Genomic DNA, 27,033 nt, shown 5'->3' on the forward strand with positions numbered 1-27,033 from the left:
CGGGTGGCAGTATCTGGGAGAAAGAGGAAAAACTACTGGGTAAGTATTACAGGCTAAAGTGAACTTTTCTGTGTTCTTTTATTTCTCCAAAGTAAGATGTGCAAAATATATTCACCGTGCCCAGGATTATGACTATTTCTAGAAGCCAGTCTACAACCTTCTCACAAATCCCTACTCTTTCGGGTCTTTTTTTGTTACAATAAAAGCACTTACATGATCTAAGCCAGTGCAAGTTTGTGAGTTAATTTACATTCTCCCAAGGTGCCTGGCAAGGATGCCATTAGGATATGATACAGTTTTTGCTCTTCTGTCTTTTCCGGCTGTGTAACTGTCCCCTGCCACCCAGTGTGGAAGACTTGGGCATGCTGTATGAGCCATACTTGTGCAGGAGCTCCTCACTGGTCACATACCGGAGGCGAGTGGGCTGGGGAATTGGCTCCCCGAGGAAATAGCCCTCGTTGTCAGACTCTGAAGAGGAGGAGCAGGTTGAGCACCAGTCGTATTCGGCAAAGTAGGGCCCCCACCTCTCACCCAAGTGGTTCTGCAAGGCGAGATCCGACACTGTCCGGGGACAGTGGCCGTAGACGTCCCTCCGGGGACCCTGCTCCACCGTCTCTCTGCAGCTCCTCTGGTGCATGAACTGGTCGTAGTCTTCCCTGGCTCGAAGCGAGGGTCTCTCCTTCAGCCGGTAGCACTGCTCGCTGGCCAAGTGCAGGGCGTTATCTGAGCGGGAACGCCGCGACCGCCGGGGCCGGTGTGGGCGGTAATGCCGGTCATCATCCTGCAGGTTAGTTCGGCGGCGCGTGCGCTCGCTCATGGGGGCATGCCTCAAACCTTCCTGTGCCCCTAGCTTGCCCCCGGGCACCCCACTGCCATAGTCAAAGCTCTGGTGCATCCGCCCGTGCGCCGCCCGCTCTCGGTACCCGAGGGGGCTGGCGAGGTTGTGCAGGTTGGGCTCCATGTCCTGGTACTGAGGCACCGAGAGCAGGCTGCGGACAGACTCGGCACTGCGAAACTGCACGGAGGAGTTCAAGGTGCCCATGTTGCTCATCTTCTCCGAGACGTTCATGCCCGAGTCTTTACTTAGGTCAGGCATTGAGAACCTGGAGAGATGCTCTTGGCGCTTGGCTCCACCATCTGCTGAGAGGCCTTTGCAGGGAACAGGCAAAGGAAGAAGAAAAAGAGAGTTAAGAAGGAGTTATTTCTATCAGTAGAGATGGGGGGGAGAAGGCTGGTTTTGGCCTAATACTTTTGCTTTAAATAATAACTCGATGGTTTAGATGCTGTCCTGAAGAGCCCTTTTAAGAGGATGATTTTATTTTTTCCTAAAGAGCAGGCAGTTCCTCCTTTGGGGAAATCACACCAATTTAAGGTGTTTCGAGTTGGACTCCGAGTTGCTTTTCACGACTTCCCTTCCCCATATGTCTACACTGCCTGCAACTTGATAGGAATAACTAGCAATGCCAGTGAGAAATTCTGCATCAGAGGTAACCTGAGGCCTCCTGCATGCTGAGATAACCAGGGTGCCATGATCCAGCACCCACACCCTGTGCAACAATATGTTTTGGAGGACTGAATAACAACAGGAGCAGCTTAAAATGGGGCCGCTAATTCAAGCTTGTTACTATGCTGCACAGGTCCCATTGAACGCGTTGCCCAGAGAAGCTGTGGTTGCCCCATCCCTGGCAGTGTTCAAGGGGAGGTTGGACACAGGGGCTTGGAGCAAGCTGCTCTAGTAGAAGGTGTCCCTGCTCGTGGCAGGGAGTTGGAAGTGGATGAGCTTTAAGGTCTCTACAACCCAAACCATGCTGTGATTCTAAGACACCACTGGTTCTTTCCCATGTGCCAGCCATCTCTCAGCTCCTGCAAGATGCTTTCCTCCCACCCAGAAAGCCTTCACCTGACAGCAGAGAAGTGGGGCATCTGCTCAGCAACCTGCCCATCAGTGAGAAACTCAACACACCCCACACTGCCCTAGTCCTTGGCCTGTTTTAAGGGTGTTTCCTGCCTATTTTGTGACTATCCCCATGTTAGCTTGACAACTGGCAGCAGTCAGCGCTTGCACTGCAAGCTCAGGACAACACGTTTAGCAAGCTATTTCAAAAGAGATCCATTTCATCCCAAATCAAACGCAGAGTGTTTGCTTTGGCACTCTTCTCCCAGTCCCTCTCCGACAGCCTCCCTATGCAGACGAAACACAGAGAGCTCTGCACCATCAGCAGGATTTTCCCCATGACGCACAGCCCTTATGCAATCACCAGGAATTTATGACTTTGTAAATTAATTAAATAAAACAACAACCCAGCCCACAATTCAAGAATAAACTTCTTTTTTTCCCCCTTCACAAAAGCTGCTTACATTTCATCGAGAGCTCAGCTCCTTTGGCATTTGCTGCTCTTGCCAAACCTGAACAAGAACAACGGCTGCTGTCACTAACCCTGCTCACGAGCTGCTTTAGGGTTTCTTTGGACTCAGACTTAAAAGATCAACAGATCCTGCAAGGATGGGCAGAATGTTTCCAAATCCTCCCCTCGGTGGCACCAGGGTGAGCTTTAGCACTTGAGCCCAAGCTGCTGCAGGGTTTCACACAATTTGGCTTTGCTTCCTGAATCCCAGCTGCCATGGCCATTTCTCTCTGCTCCTCTGCTTTTCTGCTGCTAATGGGGATGTTTCTGGAGTTTATGGAAGGTAAAGCAAAGGTGATCCCTGAAAGCTACAGGAAAAGGAGGAGGCTAAGTTAAAAAACCAAGAAAAAGCCATGTTTTGCTTTGAAAAGGGCACACTTTCCAAGCCAGCTTGACACCTTTTATCTTTTCCTAAGCCACACTGATTTTCAGTGACCCAACCCAACCTGCCTACTGCCCTTTGGAAACAGTCCTGCACAGGTTCTGTGCAGGTTCCCCATCCCTACATTCCCTGCTCCCATTATAGGAGTGAGTGATTCCTGGCACTCCTCCCTGCTGGACCCTCAATCTTCTGCCTCTGATTCCAGTGATGCTGTTCGTCACATCAGGCACTGCTTCCCATGTCCTTCCTGTGCCACCATGGAGGAGCCCAGTAGCACCTCCAGGAGGGAAAAGGAACTCGGTAACATGCACAAAGACCTCTCCAAAAAGCTAGAATAACAGTGGGATTGACAGCGGAGCTAACCCGAATGTGAATCATGGCTGCTGACAGCCGAGTGTTGCCTTAATCGGATCTGTCAGACAATAGCTGACGCCAAGGAAAATGAGCCTTTGGTGACATTTATGCAACCCTTTGTTAAGAGAACTGCAGTAAGAATGAGCAACAAGAGCACTGTGCAGGAATACAGCTCTAAACACCACAGGATGCTTCTGTGGTGTCAGCAGATGGATTTTGGCAGCATCATTTGAAAGGGACCAATCTCATCCTGCCTCAGGGGCACAGGGTGAGCTGGTGCTTCACCCCGGTGCACAGCATCTGCATTGGATGGTACCCGCAGGTTTTGGCTCTCCCACCATGGCCATCTCTATCCAGCCCCTGGAAAGGCACAGCCAAGGCTTCCACAGGTTTAACTTACACAGGATAAGGGTCTCCAGCCCCTTGCACACACTGTGAGTGCTTTTGCCTCTTTCCCTTCAAAGTGCTGGTCAGCACAAGGGGCAGCAATTCCATATGAGGAGCCTGTAATATATGTACAGCTCGTGCTTGGAGCGCAAGGTTTAATCAGTGATTATTAAGTCCAGGGGATGTTTCTGGCTGTTCAACCAGGCAGCCTAATTATAATTAAGCACACAAATTTTAAGGTCTAGAATTGCTGGGAAAATGTTGATTATAAGAGGAATGGCAGCACAGAGCACACACAGCTTAGGGTGGGATGGAGCCCATGCTCCTGAGGCTGCACCCAAAGCCCCCTTCACTTCTCAAGGATGCAACTTCTAACCCTTGTGAAACACAAGCCTTAACTTTACATTAACATCAATGCAAGGTGTAAAGCATCACAACTAGAGATTAGGCTCAGATTAATCTTTCAAAGCTCTCTAAATGATCCTGCCCATCCCTGCGGAGCCACAGAGCCTCAGCAAGGCATGGTGGGAGCAAGCCAGGAGCCCTCCGGTCTGACTGCAGTGAGTTCAGAGGATGGCAATAACCATTTGTCTAAAAAGTTTCATCTAGAAAATATAACCTAGGAATAAAGTTTGAAAGAGCAGGGGTTGTTTAGTCTAGAGAAGAGAAGGCTGAAGGGGATATAATAACAGCCTTCAAACACGGAAAAAAATGCTTGCAAAGAGGAGAGGAACACATTATTCTCCAGGTCTGCTGAACTCCTGCAAGGAAAATTTCAGCTTGGAAAAGCATAAAACTTCCTGTGCAATCACAGCGGATGGCTGGGGCAGGCTCCAGCACCTGAGGGTCTCCAGCACCCAAAGGCAGTGGATGTCTGGGCACGCGTAGGGTGCCTCCAGGTCTCCCTGGACAGGGTGAAGGTGGCACCGACCCTTCTCTTATGCAGTCACTTGCCATTTCAGAGCTGCACCAGTGCACTGAGGTCCAATTTTCCTGAATTACCAGTATTTATTTACAGCCGCTGCAGCTCCCTCTTAATGAAGTGTTTCATCTGGGAAACACAGCTAATACCCCTAGCAAGTCCTAACCTGGAAGAAAGAGCGTGTGAGGGAGCCACCACGCAGTGGTGACTATTTGCTAACAAGGAAACTTGAGAATCGTTTTTCCAAGGCCATCCAGGAGAGCAAGAGCCCTGATTTGGATGGTTCTTACCCCATCACCAAGCCCTTTCCATGGGTGCAAACCTTGGGGTGATGCACTGACCCCACCAGACCTCCCCTGTGTAGAATGATGCTCTTGAGCGCATCCACTGGCAGCTGCCCCAGAGGTTCTTGCACTGGAAGAGGAGAGATGGTACCTGCGGCGCATCAGCTGGGAGCTGTCCCATGGCCAGATTGGAGCCAGCACCGTGGCGCATGTGGACACAGCAGGTTATTTTGCTGCTGTTCTCCGCTGCGTGGGGCTGCCAAGCTCAATATTTCACTCTGGAGCCATGGAAACACCCGCCTTTTGGATGAACACAAGCCAAAGCTGCAGCTTGTCTGCAGGCATTCGATATAAAACTGGTACAGAACCAGGAACGCAAACCAGGTTTCTGCTTAACATTAAGGTTTGATAAGAACATGCTGTATGATCCCCTCTGAAGTCTTTCCCCACCCCTATTAGAACTATGTTTAATCCCATCAACATTGCCAAGGGAAATAACAAACAAATAAGGCACAGAGATAATCCTCATAAGCATCACCTCTACAACTTTGCCACAACAAAGCACTCGAAGGCGTGAAATCTCACTGGGTGCTTTGCTAAACTGGGGCTGCAAGTTGCAGTAATTATGAATTATTAAACCACTTGGTAAATGACAGCAGAGGGGCCGCAGGGAGCACGTACACTGGGTGGGAGGCTGGGAATGAAGCCCCCTGTGAGGGGAAGCAGCTTCCAGCCCTCATTACATTCAACTCCCAGTGAAGCTGTGCTAACACAGGGTGAGGCTCTGCTGCAGCCAGACATCCACTGCACAGATAGCATCGTCTGCTTCACCCTGCCTGGGGAATGCAAAATGCCCTGACTTACGATACTGCAAACAAACCAGGCTATGCTGACGCTTGCTTCTTGCCTTTACATTTATCATCGTGTACACATACACCTGTGCATCGCAGCCCTCACCACCTGAGCCCCTTATGGGTGCCTGCCTGCACCAAAACACTGCATCAAACCCAATGTTTAAATGCAGCTATAAAGATACAAGAGGGGACAGGATGAATCTCTCTTGTCCAGCCACCCATGTCAGAGCCTTCTCTCTCTCATAGCACCAGGTGGGCACATTCTCACCACCCCTGAAACAGGGTTTATTTCAAGTTCAACTCCAAGAACTAAAAAGGAACTGAAGGAGAAACAGCCTGCCCAGGGCTTTGTTTATAGCTCAGCCTTGTCTCACTTCTGAGTGACCTCGGGCCATGCAGAAATAAAGCAGAACCCTTATGTAACTGGAAATGAAGGAAACTAAACAATTCTGGGGAAAGCAGAGTACTCACCAAGTGGGTTGTGGTGCTGAGAGCCTCTATGGTGTGCCCCCATGTGCCATCCTGTGTGCGTCCACGTGCCGAATGGGGTGAAGGCATGCTTATGGCTGGCTCTCACAGTAAGCACGCCAAACCTCCCACTGCTGAGTGGCAAAAGGCGGGTGAGGGGGAGAAGAAACATTCCTGGCAGCTTTATAATGTTTTGGAATTGGTCATTTGGGATGGAAGACCTCTGTCTTCATGTCTGGTTTCAAAATGACTCAGCTTGGATTAGGGAATGTTGTATCTAGGTCTCAAAATCACAAGAAATTCCACCAGGGATTCCATCTCCTGACTTGGAAGCAGTTTTACACTGCCCATGTCTAGAGAAAAGAGGATGGTAGGAGCGTGTTGGAGAGCTGGGAGCCTCCTGTTTCTCAGAAAAAGTCAGGAACAGACGATGTGTCATTTTCTGGCTTGCATAACTCAGCTGAAGTGCCTGGGGCAGCTCACCTCTCCAGCCCCGGGGGAACAGCAGCACTGGTGGGATGCGGTGCTATGAGGACACGGGGATGGGGACCAGCCACTGGATCACTCACCTCCAGCCTCTTACTACCATCCCTGAAGGTGTCCCAAACCGTTAGTGCAGGAAAGGCTGTGCCATTGTTTCTTTGGAAAACATAACCCTGGCCCTGAGAAATGGGACTTTTTCTTCCTCCCACCCCAAACCTTTCAGCTCTTCCTCAAGCAGGAGGAAGGGGGTCTGGAGCCAGACGATGCTCTCAGGTCACTCTGCAATTCAGATGTACGGTGATCAGCACTAACTTGTGCATATAGATAGGGTTTTTTTCTCTCTGCTTTCTGGGTATATCCCAGTGGTTGTCTAGCCCTGGAAAAACAAGCTTTTTGGGGCTTTGGGCATCTCATAACACAGATGACAGGAGAAACATGCACCACACATGTGAAATCACATTCCACCCTGTAATGGCACCAGTTTAACATCTTTTTTTCCCCTGGATTATGCCTGTGACAGATGAGACTGTTACTCTCACGCAGACTCATTTTCCCCAAGGAATGCTCAAACTCTGTTTCTCCTTTTGCCATTCAACGTGTCACCATTCAACGTTACTTCTCCTTCCAAAGTACTCCCTGCAAGCTGCAGACAGAGACTGCTCCCAGAGAATAACATTTAGCATTCTGGGCTATTTGACCAGCTGGGATTTTGTGGATTTGACTGCCTGGAATCAGCAGAGATCAGGTCTGGGTTTCTAATTCAGCTGCTAGGCACATAAAGCACCTGCAAAGCCCTTTTAGAGGGCAGTGCGAGCACAAGCGGAGCAAGGAGGAGCACAAGCACTGGGAGCACGGCTGTGATGGACCGAGTATCTTCTGGGAAGTGATTAACTTCTGGTAGGGTCCTCCTCATGAGAAAAGCTTCCTGGACAAACTCCATCTCAGCATCATCCTGATTGCTTCATGAAGGGAGCTACAGGGTAAACATTGCTACAGCATCCACTGATTTGTATTGTTGCTAATGCCGTAAAAAAAAAAAGCCCCAAAGGAAATACAATATAAAAGGAAATATAAAATCAGCAAAAAATGAGCTCTCTTGGAGAAGGTGCTGGGAAATAGTTTTCGCTCTTTGCCTCTCAAGCTAATGGCCATGCTGGGCAGGAGGACCACTCAGTCTGCAAGAAGCTGTAGCAGATCAGTCTGTCACAACCTTCAGCTATGACAGAAAAGGGACTTTCAAACAGAAACATGGAAGGAAAGGAGAGATGCCCTCCACCAGCAGGAAACTGCCCTTTTTCAGTGGATGTGTTTAAAACGCATCAGCATTTGTGGCAATTACACAAGCAAAACCTAGGGGATGGTAGAGATGCTCCCATCTAATTTGAACCCCGAAACAGAGCACAACGAGGGTCAAAGCTACCACTGCAACTCCAGTGTCTGCTGGTGCACTACTACCCATGGTGAGACAGCAGAGCACAGTCCAGTGCTTTAACGGCAATGTTCAGGATTAACACGGTGTCACACAGCTTTACTAATCCACAAGGAACTGGCTTTCAGGTGATTGAGCCTGGTTGATAAAGAGAAAACCTGGGGTCTTGCAGGACACTTGGGATCACAGAGATCTTGACCTATCCAGTGGGCGACCCTGAGTCTGTCACTGAATGCATTACAAATATTATAGGGACAACATCTGTTTGCAGGAGGCAGCCTTCTGGCGAGGGACACAGGGACTGATGCTGCACACCCTATGAGTTATCTGCTCTTACTGATCTCTCTGGCTAGTTAGTTGTAATAGAAACATCACAGCAAAATTTGCTGCCAGGGAGGGTCCAGCTTTTAACATGTGCTCTGCAGCTCAGGGACTGTTTGCCCTTCAGCTCCCTACAAAGAAAAAAGGGGTTTCAGTGATGCCATAAAATGTTAGATGGATGCAGTGTTACTTCACTTTATAAGGTGGAGCAGCTGTAACTGAGGCATCAGCAGCTCGAAGGGACCTTGTGTGGAGTTTACAGGGGGAGCTTCATGGGGTGCCTGCTAGACCGCTTGCTGAGTGGCAGTGGGGATGGAAAAAGCATTGGGGTGCTGCACCCTGACATCCCCACCCTCAAACCACTGCCATTTAAATGGGATGATAATTGTGTCCTCCATAATTGCACACACAGCCCTGGTGGAGCTGCCGGTTAGTGCCCAGTGCCCGCCAGCTTGAGCTGAGCCAGGTCCCAGAGGAAGGCAAGTTATTAGAATCCTACACCTCAATAAAAATGTTATCACCTCACTCTACAGAGGAACTGCTTCAGTTCACTGCAAGCCCCATCACGCTGAGCCTCTGCTCTAGAAAGCAGGAAAGAAGCCAGTTGTTACAGCAGGCTCTGCCTGTAAGGAAAGTCATGCTTTGGGAACGTATGGGACAGGTCTCTTTGGAAGCTTTCCTCACAGCATTTTAAAAAGGGGTTTCTAAAATGAAAGACAATGATTTTCACTCTAATACCAAGGCTTTGCCACGTTTCCCATCTCTTGACCTGTATCCTCAACAACTTGTTAACACTTCACCTTCAAAGCATGCAACAACCCCTCCAATACTCAGGGATTGCTCATCTGAACTTGGTGTTGCTCAAGACTTCGTACTGATGGGGTTATGCAATAGGTGTTTTCAGGAACATGAACAGCTTTGGAAATGTGGAGCTTTGCTAATGGAAACCTTGTTTTGGAGAGCAATTCCCAACCCCCTCACCATTTCACAACTCTTTTTCCTCTGTGCCTATCTGAGGCTGTTTGAGCAAAACCCTCTCCAGCTCATTAGCTTCTCCTCTTCCCCTCCACTGCTTTGCCACTTGTCAGTTAGGGAGACCCTGGCTGAACACAGGAATCATTTCACATCTTGGCACAGGGCTGGCAACTTCCCTAAACAAACACACCAAGGAGCACGGTGAGGAGGAAGCACGGGTATAGCAGAGCAAACCTGTCTGTCCAGGCAAGGCAGAGCATGGAGCTCGGATTCAGCAATCTGGGGACCCGCTGCCAGCATCCCCATCTCTCTTTCCCAGGAAGTTTTCTGCTGAGGAACATGGAAGCAAGCAATAGCTCTGCCAGATGAGCTCAGCCATCTGGTAATGCAAACTACATGCATGAAGGATGGAGCTTACAGAGAACTCAGATTCCCCAGTGCTGAGCCGTGGACCAGAGCCTGCTGCAGACACGTCTGTGCACGCACAGCCAGCCCCGCGGCCGCAGAATGAAACCCAAACATGTTTGGGGTGAGAGGACTGAGAAATATTACCCTGGGATGTGCTCATGAGAAATGGGTTCAGCCTGACGGGACAAGCATCTCGCCTGGCTTTCCCCTGCAGTTTCTATCCGGGGACTGGGGAAGAGGAGAAACAGCCATGCATACAGCAGGAGGAATTTCTTTTAACTAGTCATATGCTCGAGGAGTGTACAACATGCAAAAGGGGCTTATTTCAAAGCACTTTAAAACAGTTTTAGCCTGCAAGGGCAGCTGACAGCAGTCCTTCAAAGTGCTGAAGGCTGGAATCTGCCTCTGCATTAGCAGCTGGCCTTGATTTCCCCTCCCTCTTCATAAAAGGGAGGATTAAAGAGCTTGAAAACATTTGTTTTGAGCTAACGTGGAAAAGCCAGCAGTCCATAAAGCCCTGCATTTGGTAGACCAGCAAGCAAAGCAAGAGGGGGGGTACCAGGCACTGAGCAGCAGTCCCCAAGGTGCTGGTCACCCCTGTAATGGGAAGACACCAGCCGTGACACTGACCCCATCACATGGAGGAGATCAGGGATGGTTGCAGGGTGGTACCCTGGGAGCAGGGGTGCTGTACCTGTTGCATTGGAGAGGGCGAGGGACTCCATGGAGCCACGGGGAGTCTGCTCGGTGGGTGTCAGGTCCTCCGTGAACTTGAGGGCATTGATGGGGTGCCGGGTGCGGCACTGAGGTGTCGGCATCTCACCTTCCTCTTCTTCTTCATACTTAGGGACTTTGAGGCTTCCTCTGGTCTCAGGGAAGCTCTGGCTGGACATGTCACTGTAGCTCTCCTGTGAACGAAGCCTGCCCGAGTAGTAGTCCTCTCTGCAGTCCTGGATGAAGCTGCCACTGTGGCTCTTCATGGCCAGCGAGGAGCTCCTCTTTTGATTGCTGAAATGTTTCGGCCATAAATCCTGCTGCGAGCCTGGGACCTGGCTGGGGTTATAGGAGGTCCTTATGTTGCACTGGCTGAGAAGCTGCAAAGGGCTTTGAGACTGACTTTGCTCCATTTTGCTCCCATAGTGATAGAGCTCGTCCCTGCTCCTCCACAAGTGCTCCCTGTTGAGGCTTGGCGTCTGGCTGGCCAGGCTCAGCAAATCCATCTGCAGAGACAGCGGGTCCACGTCGGTGGAGAGGCGGTTGGAGGTGACCTGCAGCTGGTTGCATGGGCTGCGCGCTCCCTCCTCACCTTTCCCCTTGTTCTTGCCGATCTTGGCGCTGCGGCGGGACTCCTTGGCTCGCGCGCTCTGGAAAGCTGAGTCGGAGGAGTCGGAGCCATTGGGGTCATCGCCAACACTGCAGGCCCTGGAGCAGAAGATCTGCCCCTGCTTGGGCAAGAAGGGCCGTCCCAGCAGCGACTTCTTGCACTGCGCGCAGCAGAAGCAGGTCTCAGTGGCGTGCCAGTGCTGGCCGTCGTATGTCATCTGGCCCTGGTCGATACCTTGAAGAGGAAGAGGCACAGCATCAGAGTCAGCCCGTGTACATCACCACACACTGCACTTAACATGTGCATCCCTATGAATACAGGCTGGGACAGCTGGGTCTGTTCAGCCTGGAGAAGAGAAGGCTCTGGAAGGCCTTACAGCAGCTCCAGTGCCTAAAGGGGCTGACAAGAAACCTGGAGAGGGGCTTTTCACAAATGCCTGTAGGGACAGGACAAGGGGAACGGCTTTAACCTGCCAGAGGGGAGATTTAGATTAGATATTGGGAAGAAATACTTCCCTGTGAGGGTGCTGAGGCACTGGCACAGGGTGCCCAGAGAAGCTGTGGCTGCCCCATCCCTGGCAGTGTTCAAGGCCAGGTTGGACACAGGGGCTTGGAGCAACCTGCTCTAGTGGAAGGTGTCCCTGCCCACGGCAAGGGATATGGCACTTTAGGTCCCCTCTAACTGAAATCACTCCATGATTCTGTGATCAACTACAAGCAACATGCAGCCTGGTTCACTATTGAAAGCCTTCAGCAGGGTTTCTCTGATGTGTGAAGTTAAGCCCATTTCTAATTCCTTGCAGGCTGCAGGCCTTTGCTTGGGAGTTACTCAACTCTGGGAAAAGCAGCAGAACTGAGCCTCAAGCTATTTCGTATTAAATGGGGATATTTCCGTTCATAAAGCAAAGGAATGCAAGAAGTTCTCCATAAAGTCCTTGAAGTCAAAGCAATAATATGCTGCCTATTTAAAAAAAAACAACAAAAAGCCTCCAACTGAACTGCAATGAGGAATTCCTACTGCCCTGGTTAAGTATGCAACAAAGCAGATGACATCCCCATCCCTCGCTGCTACCACGACCCCATCCTAACTTTATTTTGCTTACTGGGGCCCCTTCTCTAAAAGGGAAAAGAAAGACCCAGCCCCAGTGATTTGAGTGCACACCCCTGCCTTCCCCCCCTTGGCTTAACTAAAGGAATTGATGCAGCAAGCTCGTTCCCCACCAGCCAAACCCTGGGGAGCACATGCCTGCTGCATACACATCGTTCTTGGTCCGAGCTGTGAGCAAAAGCTCCTGAGGTTTCAACTATAACATTCATTTGCTGGTTTAAGCTGCTGTTCCTGGCAACAGCCACCGTTACCTGAGAAACTGCCTTGCATAGGGTGGGCTGGCCGGCATGGTGGGGTGCTGCACCACGTGTGCAGCGCACGGGCTCGCAGTTTACAAATGAACAATACATTAACAGCCTGTTTTATTCCAGACTAGGTTTGGTCTGGTGCAATTGGGCTTTTTCTTTCCCTTATAAAGAATGAAATGCTTTTAGACAGACTGGAGTGCTACACTTGCGGACGGTGGGTGGGATTTTATCAGCTTCTTTTCCAATGCGCCCAAGCCATCTTGCAGAGGAAGGACTTTACATCCTCAGCTATCCAACCCCAAGCCTTATGTCTTGTCTTTGATTTATGTAGCTCTTAAGCACAACCCTCAGTGACTACTACAAGCAACTCGCAGCAAGATGGCTGCAGTCCTTCCTTTGCTAGAAATGTGCAGATACACACCAAAACAGGCATTTTTTTCCCCCAAAACCTGAGAGTCAGCAGGCTCCAGCTGGCTGGATGGAGGGGAGAATAGCAGATGGGGGAAGCAGGAGAGAAGGGAGCATGTGAGAAGCATTAACAGCTGCTTCCTCACCGCTCCGCAGCTGAGCTTTGGGGAAAGATGTGATGCAGGTCACAGCAGAACCATCCTCCAAGTGCCTTGCTGAGCACTCAGTGCCCCCCACTATGCCATCTGGCTGCTGCACAGGAGCAAAATGGTTGGTTGGGGCTTTTTTCTTTCCCTGCAGCCTATGAAATACTGAACACGTGAGCTCACCTCTACGGACAAAGAAAGAGCTGCCCATGCACCCGCAAGCAAATGCTCAGCCAAGTGGCAAACAGGGCTGGGGAGATCAGCAAGGCAGCTTCCCAGTCTGCCCAGCTTACCACCCCCGAGTGCTGGGGTTCAGCTAGCCCCCAGAATAAAGCATATTTCAAATCACTGTTCTAGAAACCAAAACTGATTCTGGTGTGTTATTTCTTTCTGTGTGAGAACAACCATTTTTGGGTTGACTAGAAAAGGCTAACAGAAACAATAATGATGCCTAATGAACAAGCATCTTTCCTATCAGTAGCTCGTTAATTCATGTGATCCTTTGGCAAGCTTGGCTGGGAAATATCTGTGAGTTGAAGAGCCAGGCTGTTTACAGGAAAATGGGATTTAAAGGAAGAGAAGCATGCATTATATTAGGCCAGAGAAAGCTTTCAGTGGCTGCAATAGTTCATGAGGTTACTCTCTGATAGAGAAGAAACAAGAAGGGACAAGCACTGGTTTAACCAAATAGATTATTGTGCTAACTCCCTGGTGGCATGCAGTCCTGCCTGCAGCCCCAGGTTGCTGTCAAGACTTACTGCAACAGCTTTTCTTGCTAGAAACCACACCGCAGGCTGCAGGACAGAGGCACTTACCAATGTGCTGGGCGCAGGTATCACAGTACTCAGCATAAAGGGACTCAAAGCAGCTGCAGCAGTAGGGCCTGCCGTCCTTCATGATGTACCTCTGCCCCCCCAACACCGTCTCACATTCAAAGCAGCAGAAGTGCTTCATGTGCCAGTGCCGCCCTTCAGCCTCAGTGCATTCATCAGCAAAAATGATCTGGGGAGGGAAACACAAATATGGAGCAGAGGTGGTCAGAAATGGGATCTGGGATGGGGGGCAGCAACCTTCCTGTCTCCTGCCTGTGCACAGCAGATGTGCCCTTTGCTCATGCAGCCTCCCAGTTTTACAGCTAACCCCCTCATGATGCATGGGAAACTCCTGTTCTTGCAGGGCATCCCATCACTTCCTCAGGAAAGCCATTAAAATGCAAATACCTCAGGATCACGTTAGCGCAAGGACTATGAAGTGTTAAGGCAGAGCTCGCAGTAATGTGCTCCTAAGCACATCCATCAGCAGAGGGGTCGATCAGGGTAATAAACACACTTATATACAACCGATCGATCTGGTGGGCTTTTGAAGAACAGAGCAGCCACTTACTAAAACACATTTATCCATCTCTGACACAGGGACCCAAGTACAAATGATAAGCAAAACCACAAGAAGTGGCAGCTCTCTGGAGGAGAGAGAAGACAGAGCTACAAGGCTTCTCACTGTTGTCTCTTCCCCAGCCTGTGTGCTTATAAAGATGATCGCAGCCATTATACAAGCAGGAAAACTGAGGCACAGAGCGCTGTTAAGCGTGGGCTGGTGAAGCAGCCATCTCAACTGTTTTCAGCAGATGCTTTCTTGTTGTCTCTGCTTTACATCCCCACTCCCAAAGCCAAGCCAGAGGAGTAACAAGCGGCACAGCTCTGCTCCCTGGCTCTCTGCCCCAGCACAGGTCACACCAAAAGCTTTTCCTCTGCAGTTCCTCTTACTCCTGAGTTACTCTTTTCACAGTTAGCACTGAGTGTTTCAGCAGAAGAAATGTGCATTAAAGAAGGAGCTGAATGAAAGACTTACACGAGAATTTGCAGGGATAAAAAATACATGAAAAAAAAATTACACAGCCTAAGCCACAAAGAACTAGGGCCAGTTGAACGGTTAGGAGTTGTTTCTTTACTGGTAATGCTACATATTTAATTGGATACATATGTCAATGCTCTTTATATTTGAAGTGCCTATAGCCTTGGATATTTACTATTACATGCTTGCATAGATGGGGACGTGGTATTTTATAGTACATATGTTTTTCCACACTATGGCTTTCATAACTTTAAAAGCCAGAACAATTTCCTTCACCAGCTTTTTAAACAGAGATTGACACTTGAGAAATGCTTAGAGGCAACTCTGTATGGTTCTCTCTATTAGTTTTGTATTCCATTTGTTCAGCTTCCTTTAGCCCATTAATCACCTCTCTCAAAGCCTACTTCAGCTCAGCGCTCACTCAGTCACTACCATCTTGTAGGAAACACAGCACTCATCCCACCAGAAGCTTCCTCTGGGAAAAGAGAGGAGAGGGAGGACCACCACACACAGCTGGCTAGAATCAGAATCACGAAGGCTCTGCTGTTACTGGAAGTACTCACGGCATGTGGCAGAAGCCAGGGTGAGCTGGCTCTTACCTCGTCACATGCCGCGCAGCGGGGCTTGAGGCACTCGGCATGGTGCCTGCCGCAGTAGATCTTCCCATCTTGGTAAAAGTAGATCAAGTCGACCAGCAGCTCATTGCAGATGCTGCAGATGAAGCAGGGAGGGTGCCAGCAAACACCATGTCCCGCTCGAGAGGCGAAAACAGCCATATCCCCTCCATTGATCTGGCCACCGCACTGTCAGAAAACCATAGAATCATGGAATGGTTTCAGTTAGAAGAGACCTAAAGGTCATATACTGCCACATCCCTTGCCATGGGCAGGGACACCTTCCACTAGAGCAGGTTGCTCCAAGCCCCTGTGTCCAACCTGGCCTTGAACACTGCCAGGAATGGGGCAGCCACAGCTTCTCTGGGCAACCTGTGCCAGTGCCTCACCACCCTCATAGGGAAGAGCTTCTGCCCGTTATCTAATCTAAATCCACCCTCTTTCAGTTTAAAGCCATTCCCCTTGTCCTGTCCCTTGCCAAAAGCCCCTTTCCAGCTTTCTTGTCAGCCCCTTTAGACACTAGAATCTGCTCTAAGGTTCTCTCCTGAGCCTTCTCCAGGCTGAACCAGCCCACCTCTCTCGGCCTGTCTCCATAGCAGAGCTGCTCCAGCTCTCGCAGCATCTTTGTGGCCTCCTCTGGACTCGCCCTAACAGGTCCATATCCTTCTTATGTTGGGGGCTGGATCCAGAGCGGGATGCAGTACTCCAGGTGGGGTCCCAAAAACCTAGTGTTTACAAAGGAGCAGTTGAGCCCACTGCCGCCCATCACCAACAAGCTGCTTTCACAACCACAGCAGCAGAAGGTGCTAACTCACAGCTCCTTTCTGGTATCTCTCAATCTCTTTCCATCCCCATTTTGTGGCCAGGATATAAACAGCTACCCCCCTGCACAAGGCCAGGAGCTGAAATGACTGCTCCATGTGAAATATCGTGGGGTGCTCTTGGCAATGCACCCCAATGGACCCCAGTGCTCATAGCTGGTGAGGGGCATGGGGTGGGTGCTACTCCTGAGAGCTTCACCTAAGTGCTGATACAAAAGCTGCCCCCCTTGCACCAGTTCATTAGTTACTACCCACCTGCTCACAGATGGCTCCCGTCATGGTTACAGGGAACGGCCGGACATTGCCTCTCCCTAAATTTTCCCTCTTCCTTTGGTTGCTGAAGAGTTTGAGCTCCCTCTTCTCCTCCTCATCCAATGAATTGCAGTAGCGGACCTAAAAAAGACCAGTGATGCTCAGTGTTATGGGTGTCCCTGGCCAGTGAACCACAGTTCCAGGGGCTCTGGAAACCTCTGCATGTGGGTTACAGAAACAAACTGTGCCCTTGGCTTGGGGGAGGCTGAAGACAATCAGCTATCTGGGCTTCAGTCATTGCAGGGTTTGGTAAAACATATCAAGAGGCAGAAGTGAGAAAAGAGGGCAGGAGGAAGGTTGCTCTTCAGGTGCTCAGCTTGTAGGAAAATTGGGTCCTCAGCATCCCACCCAGACCACTAATCAGACAGATGGCTTCCATGCTTTCTCCACCAGCCTCCTTATAGCAAAGGTCTTACAGCTTCAAAATACTGAATTAGCATTTTAAGAGCACAGGCCCTTTTCCCAGTGCAAATGATGGAGCTATTTAGGAACTCCAGCTATTCTTCCAGCATGGGGTAAAGTCTGCACATTTGCCAGACCTCTACATTGGAAGGTAACAAGGAAATAAGTAGAATAAAAGAATACAAACAATGAACGATGCAATGTTTCCAAAGCTTATAAAACTCTGAGGTTTTCCTGACTATTTTAATTCTGCTTAGCTCTTGGCTGGTTGCATCTCAACGGAGAATCACAGAATGGTTTGGGTTGGAAGGGACCTTAAGATCATCCAGTTCAAATCCCCCTGCCATGGGCAGGGACACCTCACACTAAACCATGTCAGTGTGAGACAGAGCTCAAGGCTCCATCCAACCTGGCCTTGAACACTGCCAGGGATGGAGCATTCACCACTTCTCTCGGCAACCTGTGCCAGCGCCTCATCACCCTCACAGTAAAGAATTTCTTCCTTATATCCAACCTGAACTTCCCCTGCTTAAGTTTGAACCCATCACCCCTTGTCCTATCACACCTTGAATTTTCAAAGGAGCAAAACGGAGCATGAGGGGAAACTGGAAGCAAACCCTGCCGATGTGCACTAAACACATGGAGACTTGTGCCTCCAATGAGTCTCTGCTGCAGTAGCAGCGTTCATGTGTATCTGCTCTTACAATTTTCACCTGTTGGAGGCTGTGGGTTCTCAGTGGCTGCCAAGGAAGGCGGGCAGGCAGGTTGGGGCTCGAGGGTGTGCAGGAAGAAGCCCCTGCCCGGTGCCTGGAGCTCCCCTGGTGCTGGAAGTGCCACGCTTTGCCCATGGCACCCAGCCACGCACAGGCAAACTTGTTAAAATCTGACCTAGATCAAACACGTTACCTCATGTACTTTCCAGAGTGGTTTCTTCAGAAAGCAGCATGAAAATAAGTCTTTTTCTGTTGTTTACACAGGGAAATTTCATAGGCTACCAGAGGCCAATGTTATCACTGGTGAGAATGGGATGTCAAAGACTGGACCCTTTCTGCTCCCTCACATCTTTCTCGTGAGATGTGTGAAGGTTTGTTTACTCTGACTGGTTTTGGCTCAACACCCAGCTTGCCAGGCTCTCCCAGCTCACACGGCTCAGCCCAAGTGAAACCCCTCCTCAGCACATGTACTCCAATTCCCAAGGTGAATCGGAAGCAGCATTTGGAAAAAAGGCTTTGGATCTGGCTCTAGCTGATCTCAACAGCATTTCAAGTCACTCACAGCAAGCTCTGGCCTCCGCAGGCTGAGAAAATGCTTTTAATTCAGAGAACTGAAGAAAGATGATTTAAAAAAAGCTAACTTTGGAAACAAACAACTCCCTCCCCACCTCCAACACCATCGAAGCAGGGAGTAAATACAGCACTTACATAGCAACATGACCGAACTCCAAGTAAATAAACTCAAAAAGCAGAAAGGACTGAGAAGGGACCAGCCACAAGTACTACAAACAACTCCAGGAGGTGCCTGCCCACCTGCAGCCCTGAGGGATGTCCGAGGACCCTTTTTGGCTACTAACCTCATTGTCGTGTGGTGGCAGCTGGTGCAAGAGCTGCTTTATGCGAGATTTTTCTCCTGGGCTGTTGACGTAGGGCACCTTGTCCTCAGGCAGGCAGCTGTAGTACTGGTGCACCTATGGAGCAAGAGAAAGGACTGCAGTGAGGCTCCCTGGCCAAGCCTGTGCCCAGCCACCAGCCAACCCCCAAGCCAGCAGGCACTGGGTCTTCCCCGTGATTTCAAGCAGGGAAAACACATCCATGCTTTGCTTTGGTTCTATTGCCTTTTCCCCATGGAGAAAAGAGGCAGCAGAGCTTGTTACCGTTTGCTCGGTCAGCCTCCATAGCGTTAGCATGTTTTGCCAGCTGCAGGGATGTGTCGGCACCTGCCTCAGCAGGGGAGGTTAAAAAGGCTGCGCCCCAGCAGCCTCCGTGTTGCAGCTATCTCAGCCTCCACCTCCATCAAAACCCTCCGGGCTTTCTTCTGCAGCAATTTGTGGAAATAAACAGCAGATAAAATCTGTTGGGAGGCTTCATTTTTTTTTCTCTTTTGTCTCGAAGGGTGTAATTAAAACCTGCTATTATAAAGGCAGTGTGGTGGGGCACGGCACTGGAGGAGCCTGGTGGCAGCCCAGAGAGGAAGCACACCCTGAACCCCAGCGTGTTCTCTCCTCTGACTGCCACACCTGGGATGCGCACCTGAGGGCCGGGCCAGGCACCGGGATGGGACTCACTGGCCAAGGATCAGCTCTGAAATGGCAATGGTGATGTTGATGGCTTGGGAAGAACCAGGAGAAGGTAAGGGAAAGCTTGGCTGGGATCAGGAGCCTTTGCAGACCTGGATGCCTCTGGATGCTCAGGCAGGAGCAGAGGGCTGGATGACTTCCTTAAATCTGCACTTGGCTAAAGAGATGCAAACTCTTTTCCTGGTGCACACAGCTTTCTGCCTTTGCTGCGGTGAGATTAACCCCCGTAGATGCTCCCTTGGCTCTGAGACACTGCAGCAATTCATCTCAGAGCAGCTGCACTGCCTGCAGCTTTCGCAGGGCTTCTCCCAAATGATGTTTTGCAGTGGCTTCTGATCAGCTTTTCCTCCCCCTGTGTAGAAAGCAGCACTTGGGCTGGCTTTCCCTAGAGAAGCTCTCTCTGTCCACACAACCCTAGCAGCATCTGCAGGACGACAAGCCACCATGGGTGCCTGTGAGGGAAGGGGATATGGGGACACAGAGGCAGGGCTGGCAGTCAGGAGAGCTCACCCATGGGCTCGCAGGCTGCTGTAACCTCCCACGAGACATTTTTTTTATTCCGGAATAAATATCCAAACCTGGCATTATTCAGGAATAGTTTCTCTGCATTCAGCTCACTCCCTGGTCTCACTCAGAGCTGTTGCACTGCTTGCAGTTGCTTTTCTCAGTTCCCAGTTCCCCCAAACCAACTCTAACATTCACCTTTCCCCATCATTAGGTTTTGCAGAAAGGGTGATTTTTAGCAGATTTCTGCCCGTAACTCTGCGGGGTTGATGACAAAGGAACTGCTCGTGTCACGAAGCTGAGAAACAAGCTGAGCATACACCACTTCAAACCCTGAAGTTTGTTTTGCTAAGTCACAGCAGAAACAGACCCACCAGCTACAGAAACTGCCAAGGAACGGCTGCTAAGTATTTTGTTATGTTAAAAAGAAAAAAGCTATGTACATTAGAATACTTACTTTGCATTTATAGAGCATCCTTCACCCAAGGACATCAAAGTACAATAAATACACTTAAATTCTTATGACATGCTACATGAGGTAGCAAATACAGATGCTGGAAAGGACTATTTGCAGCATAATGGTGTTAAATCAGCTCCATGAGTTCATGCAGCTAGTCTGTAACAGAGCTTGAAGCAGATAGTCTCTTGGTGATGGCCTGGCTGCTATACCTCTTACCATGCTGCCATGCTGAGACTTCCCAGCTGGTACGGACACCTCCTGACTTCTCTTGCCAAATTCCTCACAGGCTGCTCACCTTCCCCTGCGCTCACGTTGGTTAGTTTGTGTTTTTATTCCTTTCAATGGCGTTTTTTTTGCCCACTGAGTCCTTGAAGTTGGCAGAGACCAGAAATTACTTTTCTTTGTTTTGAAGAGCTGCCAAATTCCATCACGCTGCTCTAGTCCCTAAAGCAATGAGCTACAAGACGCTCAACCCTGGGCGAAAAGCAGGGATGTGAGTTCTTCCCCGGAGCCCGACGCAGCGGGATGTACGTGCCTAGCTCCGCTCTCCTGCTTCCGCTGGGAAGTTTTCCATTTAGCCTCAGCAGGTCCGCGGGAACTGGCTCCCATCACACCAGCAACGCAGCTCAGCAGGGATTGGCAATTCGGTTTGAAAAGCAAAACAAAATAAATATTACAGGCTCCAACCTGTGTTCTGTTGCCTGAAATAACCTGAAAGGGTTTGCTTTGCATTTGCATCAGCCAAAGGGAACTTCTGCAGGGGTGCTTATGGAGGGGATGGAGTGGAGGCTGCTGCCAGTCCTCGACCAGCATCTGCAGGACAGCTTATGGGGAGAAAACCGTTTTGTCATACCTCTCAATGGCTTCCTCTGCTCTTGCCTTTACATGCATCATCCTACCTGGGGACAAATCTGAACCAGGAGGATGCACAGATCCTTGCACCAGGAGAATCACTCCTGTTCCGAGAGGTCCACCCAGAGTGTAGATAAAGAGCAGAAGGGCACCACTTCCCTGGGCTGACATTAACCCAGACTTGTGCAAATATGCTCTCTCATCCATCACCTATTCCTGACGCAAGGCACCCAAGTCTGTGGATGGGAGAGCCGAGCCTTTGAGGGATGGGGTCACAGGCTGCCAGAGTCCCTTGCCTCTGTGCTCAGCCAGCTGCTGACAGCATTCTCAACTCCACAGGTAAGCGGCTGGCAGTTGGGTTGGCACAGCCCAGTTGGGATGCTCAAGAACTAGTTACCATAAAGAAGGGAAGGGGGGATTCTCAGGTCAATCTGGCTTTGCAGGGAAAAGGCCTACAGAAAATTTTAACTTGCTGGAAAACTAAAACTGCTCAGTCTGCACTTTGCTTTTGTACAAAAGGTCACTGTTTTCTGCTAAAACAACTCCTCCACCATCCAGCTCTGGTCCGGAGCACGCACAAGCCTTTGTAACTAGCGAGCCATGCAGGGCCAAAGGGCCTGATCCAGACCCCCCAAGCACCAGCAGATGGCTCCTTGCTGACCTTATAGGCTATTCAACATGAGCTGCACGCAGATAAGGCAAACAGTGCGGGGCAATGACCCAGGATGGATAACATTTCCCTTCTAAATTGTGCAGTATCTTTTACTGTTTTATTATTAAATAGTTCTGCCTTAGACCACAGCAGCTCCACATCCTGCTGCTTCCCCTCACAACAGATCTGCTCCGCCCATGCTTACCCTAACAAGCATCACTAACACACAGGAGACACTTGTGGGGCCAGGCTTTCATCCTCAACTTCCCCGCATTGCCCCTCTTCTCTCTGACCTCTGCTAACATCTGGATGGGAGAAACCCCGGAGGAATCTGGAAAACATTAGGCTGGGTTAAAATAAGGCTTCAAACAATGTCATGAGGCCCCAGATGCCACGGGGATGGGCTGGCTGTGGGTGCTGTGGACAGCCAGGCAAGCCCCATCCTGCCTTGGGGAGATCTCCCAGGCACTCGAACAGGCTCTGTACCACAAGAACCGGCACAGCAGATATTCATCTTCCCATGGTGTTATTCTCCCCTTCAAAAGGAAAGTGTCCAAACACCAATTTTTGCTAACAAAAACCAATACACATTTTGGAAATTAACAGCTGCTTGGAGCTAAACGGGGAGGGCAGAGGGAAGGGAAAGACAGAAATTAAAGAAAGAAAGAAACCAGGAGAAAGGAAAGAACGTAACGTAAAATGAGGGTAGGAAAAAGCCTTTAAAGTGAAGCCAACTTTATTCAAAGGCACTGCGGAAAGTAATTACATTAAGTTTACAAATGCCTTTGTGTTCTGCAGTCTTCCTAAGCTTGGGGTGTGTTTCCAGTTTAACTTTGACAGTTTACAAACCTACCCCTGCTCCATAAAGGCAGGACTGCAGCTTCTCCTGGCAGCCCCACAGGTGACAAAGACAAAACGCACCTGACCATATTTGTGAGCCAAGTCTTACACCTTCTCCCAGAAGGAAAAGTTTGCAATCAACTTCTGAATTTAAGCCATTGATGAAGGATCTCTTTGATCAATAAATTAAAGGAGATGGGGTAAATATGTTTCTCATGCCACGAATTACTGTTGGGAAGTAGCATTTGGTTGTACTCGCCCTAGCACAACACTCCGACCGAAAGCACCCACCAAACCTGGCTGTTTGGGATGACTGTACCGCTGGGATGGACTACAAAGGAGCACGCGGTGTCCTGGCATGGCTCAGCTGATGAGTGCTGACTTGCTCAGCCTTAACATCTCCGGCACATCCAGCGGGGCAATCCCACCCAGCTTTCATGAATAACAAACTGCAAAAACAGCTCTAAAGTGCCCACTGAGAGCAGTATGTGCTGGCCTGTGTGCAGCAGAATGCCTGAACATGGGTGAACCCCAAAAAGAGGACCATGGAGGGTCAGCCACTGCTTAGGCACAGCAAACTATCACACCCAGTGGAGTTGGTTCACAACCCATGCATGCCAGCATTCCCCAATGCCCAGGACAGCATTGCTTTCCCTGGTATCATGCGCAGCAGCCCAGCCCATCCCACCCAGGGATGTACCACAGTGGTACAGCATCATGAGCTTGTGCTCACTCATGGCTCCATCCCTGCCTCGCTGCTCGTGAGCTCCCACGAGCTTTGGCTGCAGGAGGAGGAAGGCGGCCAGTGGCTTGACAAGCCTGTGCTGGCCCGGGCGAGCAGGGCTGCTCCTGCAGCTCGCCTGCTCCTCCCCGGTGTTGGCTTTTGAATGACACATCAGGCATTAAATGATCTTTAACACCAAGTGCTTAGAATTGACAGAGAAACAGTGTATTTGGTATGTCTCTCATTCCTGTTGGCCTCCCTTGGAGAAGCAGAGAGGAAAATACCTGAACAAGCCACATGCAAATAACCCTTTCTATGCTGCAAGTGGTTGTACACGCAGGCTCATACATGAGCTCCACAGATGATAGCACGTGCAAAACTGGAAAATGGGTTTAGTGTGCTTTGGCCCGAGTCTGGCACGTCCTCCTTGTCTGTGGCTATTGGCATACAAAGCACTTACTTATTTCTTGAAGCAAAACAATCCTTGCAGCAAGGCCAGATGCTCTGAAACAGAGATGAGAATGGGAATTGCTGGCTGGGGTTGCTGAGCGCAGGGTCCCAGCCAGGCATGCATCCCAGGAGGGAACCAGGGTCCCCTTGCAACCCTGCAGCCCTGGTTGGGAGCAGACTCTTATCACCCCCAGATCCATGTGCCAACATGCAGCAGTGGGAGGTGGATGTACCCCCGGCGCCAGGCAGTCCAGTGCCCCACAGTGCTGGGTTTGTTCTTGGAAACCCGCTTCCCAGTTGCAGGGACAAAGGCAGGGAACAAAGGAAAAACCATTTTCCTAAGTGCTATTTGTTCTGGCATGCTCTTGCGGCTCTCCTCGCACTTCTCTCCCATGGCTAACGGCAGCTGAGTTGTTTGAGTGTTGCTGCTCACCAGTTGACATCCACTCGTGCCAAGCCTTTGGAGCAGTTCTTGGTCTGTAAGAGATCCCACAGAAACACTGCTTCCTGCTGGCATCAAAGAGCAGTATTTGAATGAAGGCTGTATATCCACAAGTTTTAGACTTGTCAAAGCGCATGCCATCATTTTTCTTTTTTAGGCAGAAATTGAATTTGGATTAAAAGGAGCAAGAAACAAGTGTCTTCAAAAGCATCTGAGAGTGGCCTTTGTGCTGCAAGGTACTGATTGGCAGTTGCACCACTCACCGTCCCCTGGAGCACGAGCAATTATAATGATCATCTCTGCATTGACCAGAGCTGATAATTCATAGAATACATAGAATAGTTAGTGTTGGAAAGGACCTTAAGATCATCTAGTTTCAAACCCCCTACCATGGGCAAGGACACCTCATACTAAAACATGGGTTTGCCACTTAAACTGTTCTTGTGCTGGTAAGGCCAGGGGTAGCATACTAGAATAACAGCACAACAAGGAAAAGCTGCAATTGTATACTGGAATAAAGCTCCAGGACAAGTTCACTGCATCACAGAATGGTTTGGGTTGTAATAGGCCTTAAAGCTCATCCAGTTCCAACTCCCTGCCATGGGCAGGGACACATTCCACTACCCCAAGTTGCTCCAAGCCCCGTCCAACCTGGCCTTGAACACTTATATGGTGTAGTCCAGGGTTTGTCTGCTTTCTTTTCCACTCCCTGCTCATTCTCTGCCTCTTACCTCTGCTGACCACCACATAGCTACTTCAGAACTGAACAAACCACGTCGGGTGAGTGGTTTTGCTTCCATGCCCCACCAATTGAAGCTGATTCCCTCTCCAATAATAAGATTGTTCAAGGATTAAATAATTTCTACATTTGCTCACCATGACTAGGAAAACACCCAGGATACAGACACACAGCAAAATGGTTTTGTCATGGCGGCTATTTTGCAGCATGGGATGCACTCACACCTCCTCCATCTGCTCTGCTCCAGGGCAGAGAAAATAGCTCCAGGATCTCCTAACTCACCCCGGCTGCCCCCAAGTCAAGCAGCACTGGGACTGCACACTGAAAAAGCATTTCATGTGCGGGATTGCTGCTCCATCCAGCTGGGAAGCATTCCACACAGTCCTATGCCTGGAGGCTGGATTAGAAAGCTCCAGCCTCGAAATAAGAGTTACTAACTGCCGGCTATTTAGATACTGAAAGAGTTCACCGGGGAGGTGAGTCGGGGAGTTGATGGACTCACCGCTACCTCAAAGTGAAATCGGAGAGCTTTGAAAAATGTGCTGAAACACAGGGTTTGGGTAAAATACCATAGCGTGCATGTGTGCAAGGGGGCAGAGGGAGAGGCAGCTGCAGCTTGTGGCACCAGTGTACATGAGTTACAGCTCCTTTTCAGTACCCTCAGCTTTGCATCCACTGTGCTCTCCAAGTCAGGATCTATCAAGGAAGATCGTCATGAGGCCATATATACCTTATCTGCTTCCCATTTTACTATGCACGCTTGGAGCACAGGGTTGCTATGGTCTATCTTGTTACTTCCTTGCTTTAATCTCTGGAGGAGTGAAATAGTTTGTTGAACTTAAAGGGCTCAAGAAAGGATGAGAAGGTAAAATGCACTTGACCGTGACAAACAGGCATAACTGAGGTACACATCCCCCAGAGATGACTGGCCCAGATAATGTACTTTCTATCACACCAAGGTGGTGAAAATGGGTATCTTTAGGTAAGCTGCTAATGCATGTTCCATGTAGGTTCATCTCCGCTCTCCTTTCCCCACTTCGCAACTTGAACAGCAACTGATGAAGCCTGGAGGTTTTATAACTCAAGCCCTCGCTAAAGGTCTTGCAAAAGATCCAGGACAGGAATCAACACGTACGTTAGACTCTGAATAAATTCCCTGTGATAGCTACGAGCTTCACACCATACTGCAAAGCTCTTGAGGTCCAAGCTCTAATGTTTGCCTTAGAGAAAAACAGTCCCTGAACCTTCATGCTACTAATTTTAGCTCAGATGAGACATTCATAACTTTTTAAGGGACTTGATCAGAGCAACTGTGCTGACAGCTAGAGGGAATTAAGTTCTTACAGCACATACAAGGGTCTTGAATGTTGGCATGCCGGAGCTATACAGAAAGCCACACCGCAGCTGAAGCAGAGCCCCATCTTTTGTTTCATTAGAAATCTGTGCCTATAACCAGCTGCTCCAATTATTGAGACACAATCAAGACAGAAATCCTCAAAAATCCCTTGTATTCTGAAATTCAAGCTGGCATGTTCTAACCCCTTTGGATTTCTCCAAGCCACAGGCCCCAGGATTCCAAGGCTACACATTCATATGTATTTACATATGCCTTGCCTAAAAATGTGAAAAACACATCTTAAAAGTACTTATTTTTAAGCATCTGCACTCAAACTTATGTCAGAGGAAGGAGGATCAGCTGTTGGACTGCCAGCCTCAGCAGACAAACTGGCTCCTGAAGCTGCCTTCCCCTGTTTTTGCAGCCAGGTCTGGGATTTTGCTTTGCTAAGTATATGTTTCTCCTGGTGTCTGCCCAGTGCAAGACTTTCACACTTATTTCTTCATCTGGCCATCAAATGGCAGGAGGAAAAAAGAGCATTTGTCAAAGCCCACGTCCTGAACGTCTACTTCCCCTCCCATACAGCCATCTCTCCCATTCCCATTTGCATCCGTATCTTCCAGAAGAGAAGTCCCTCTTCCGCATGAAACAACTTCTCATTGAGGTCCAATCCAAGTGGGAATAGAGCCCACAGGAGCCTCTTGGCCATCCCATGTAGCGACTGCTATTACAAGAAACCACATTTTCTAATCACGTTGTAATTTATGGAGCTCAGTGCTGGGTTTTTACCCTTCGCTCTCCCTGTTGGCAGGTTGCCGCTGAGCCTTACACCTCTG

At 49.6% G+C, this 27,033-nt stretch overlaps 1 protein-coding gene across 1 annotated transcript in view; it reads right to left on the minus strand.

Moving 5' to 3' along the window:
* Positions 1 to 280: 280 nt before the first annotated feature.
* Positions 281 to 27,033, minus strand: part of PRICKLE2 (prickle planar cell polarity protein 2) — a gene marked incomplete at both ends in the record, with an annotated part of 103,627 nt that continues 76,874 nt past the window's right edge. The window contains 6 exons of the mRNA XM_080625766.1: positions 281 to 1,149; positions 10,367 to 11,230; positions 13,721 to 13,907; positions 15,356 to 15,559; positions 16,447 to 16,584; positions 18,476 to 18,589. Coding sequence (XP_080481892.1) covers positions 281 to 1,149; positions 10,367 to 11,230; positions 13,721 to 13,907; positions 15,356 to 15,559; positions 16,447 to 16,584; positions 18,476 to 18,589 — 2,376 coding nt within the window. The remainder of the gene's footprint in view (positions 1,150 to 10,366; positions 11,231 to 13,720; positions 13,908 to 15,355; positions 15,560 to 16,446; positions 16,585 to 18,475; positions 18,590 to 27,033) is intronic.

The sequence above is a fragment of the Psittacula echo genome, assembly GCF_963264785.1.
Source record: "Psittacula echo genome assembly, chromosome: 9".
Taxonomy (NCBI): domain Eukaryota; kingdom Metazoa; phylum Chordata; class Aves; order Psittaciformes; family Psittacidae; genus Psittacula; species Psittacula echo.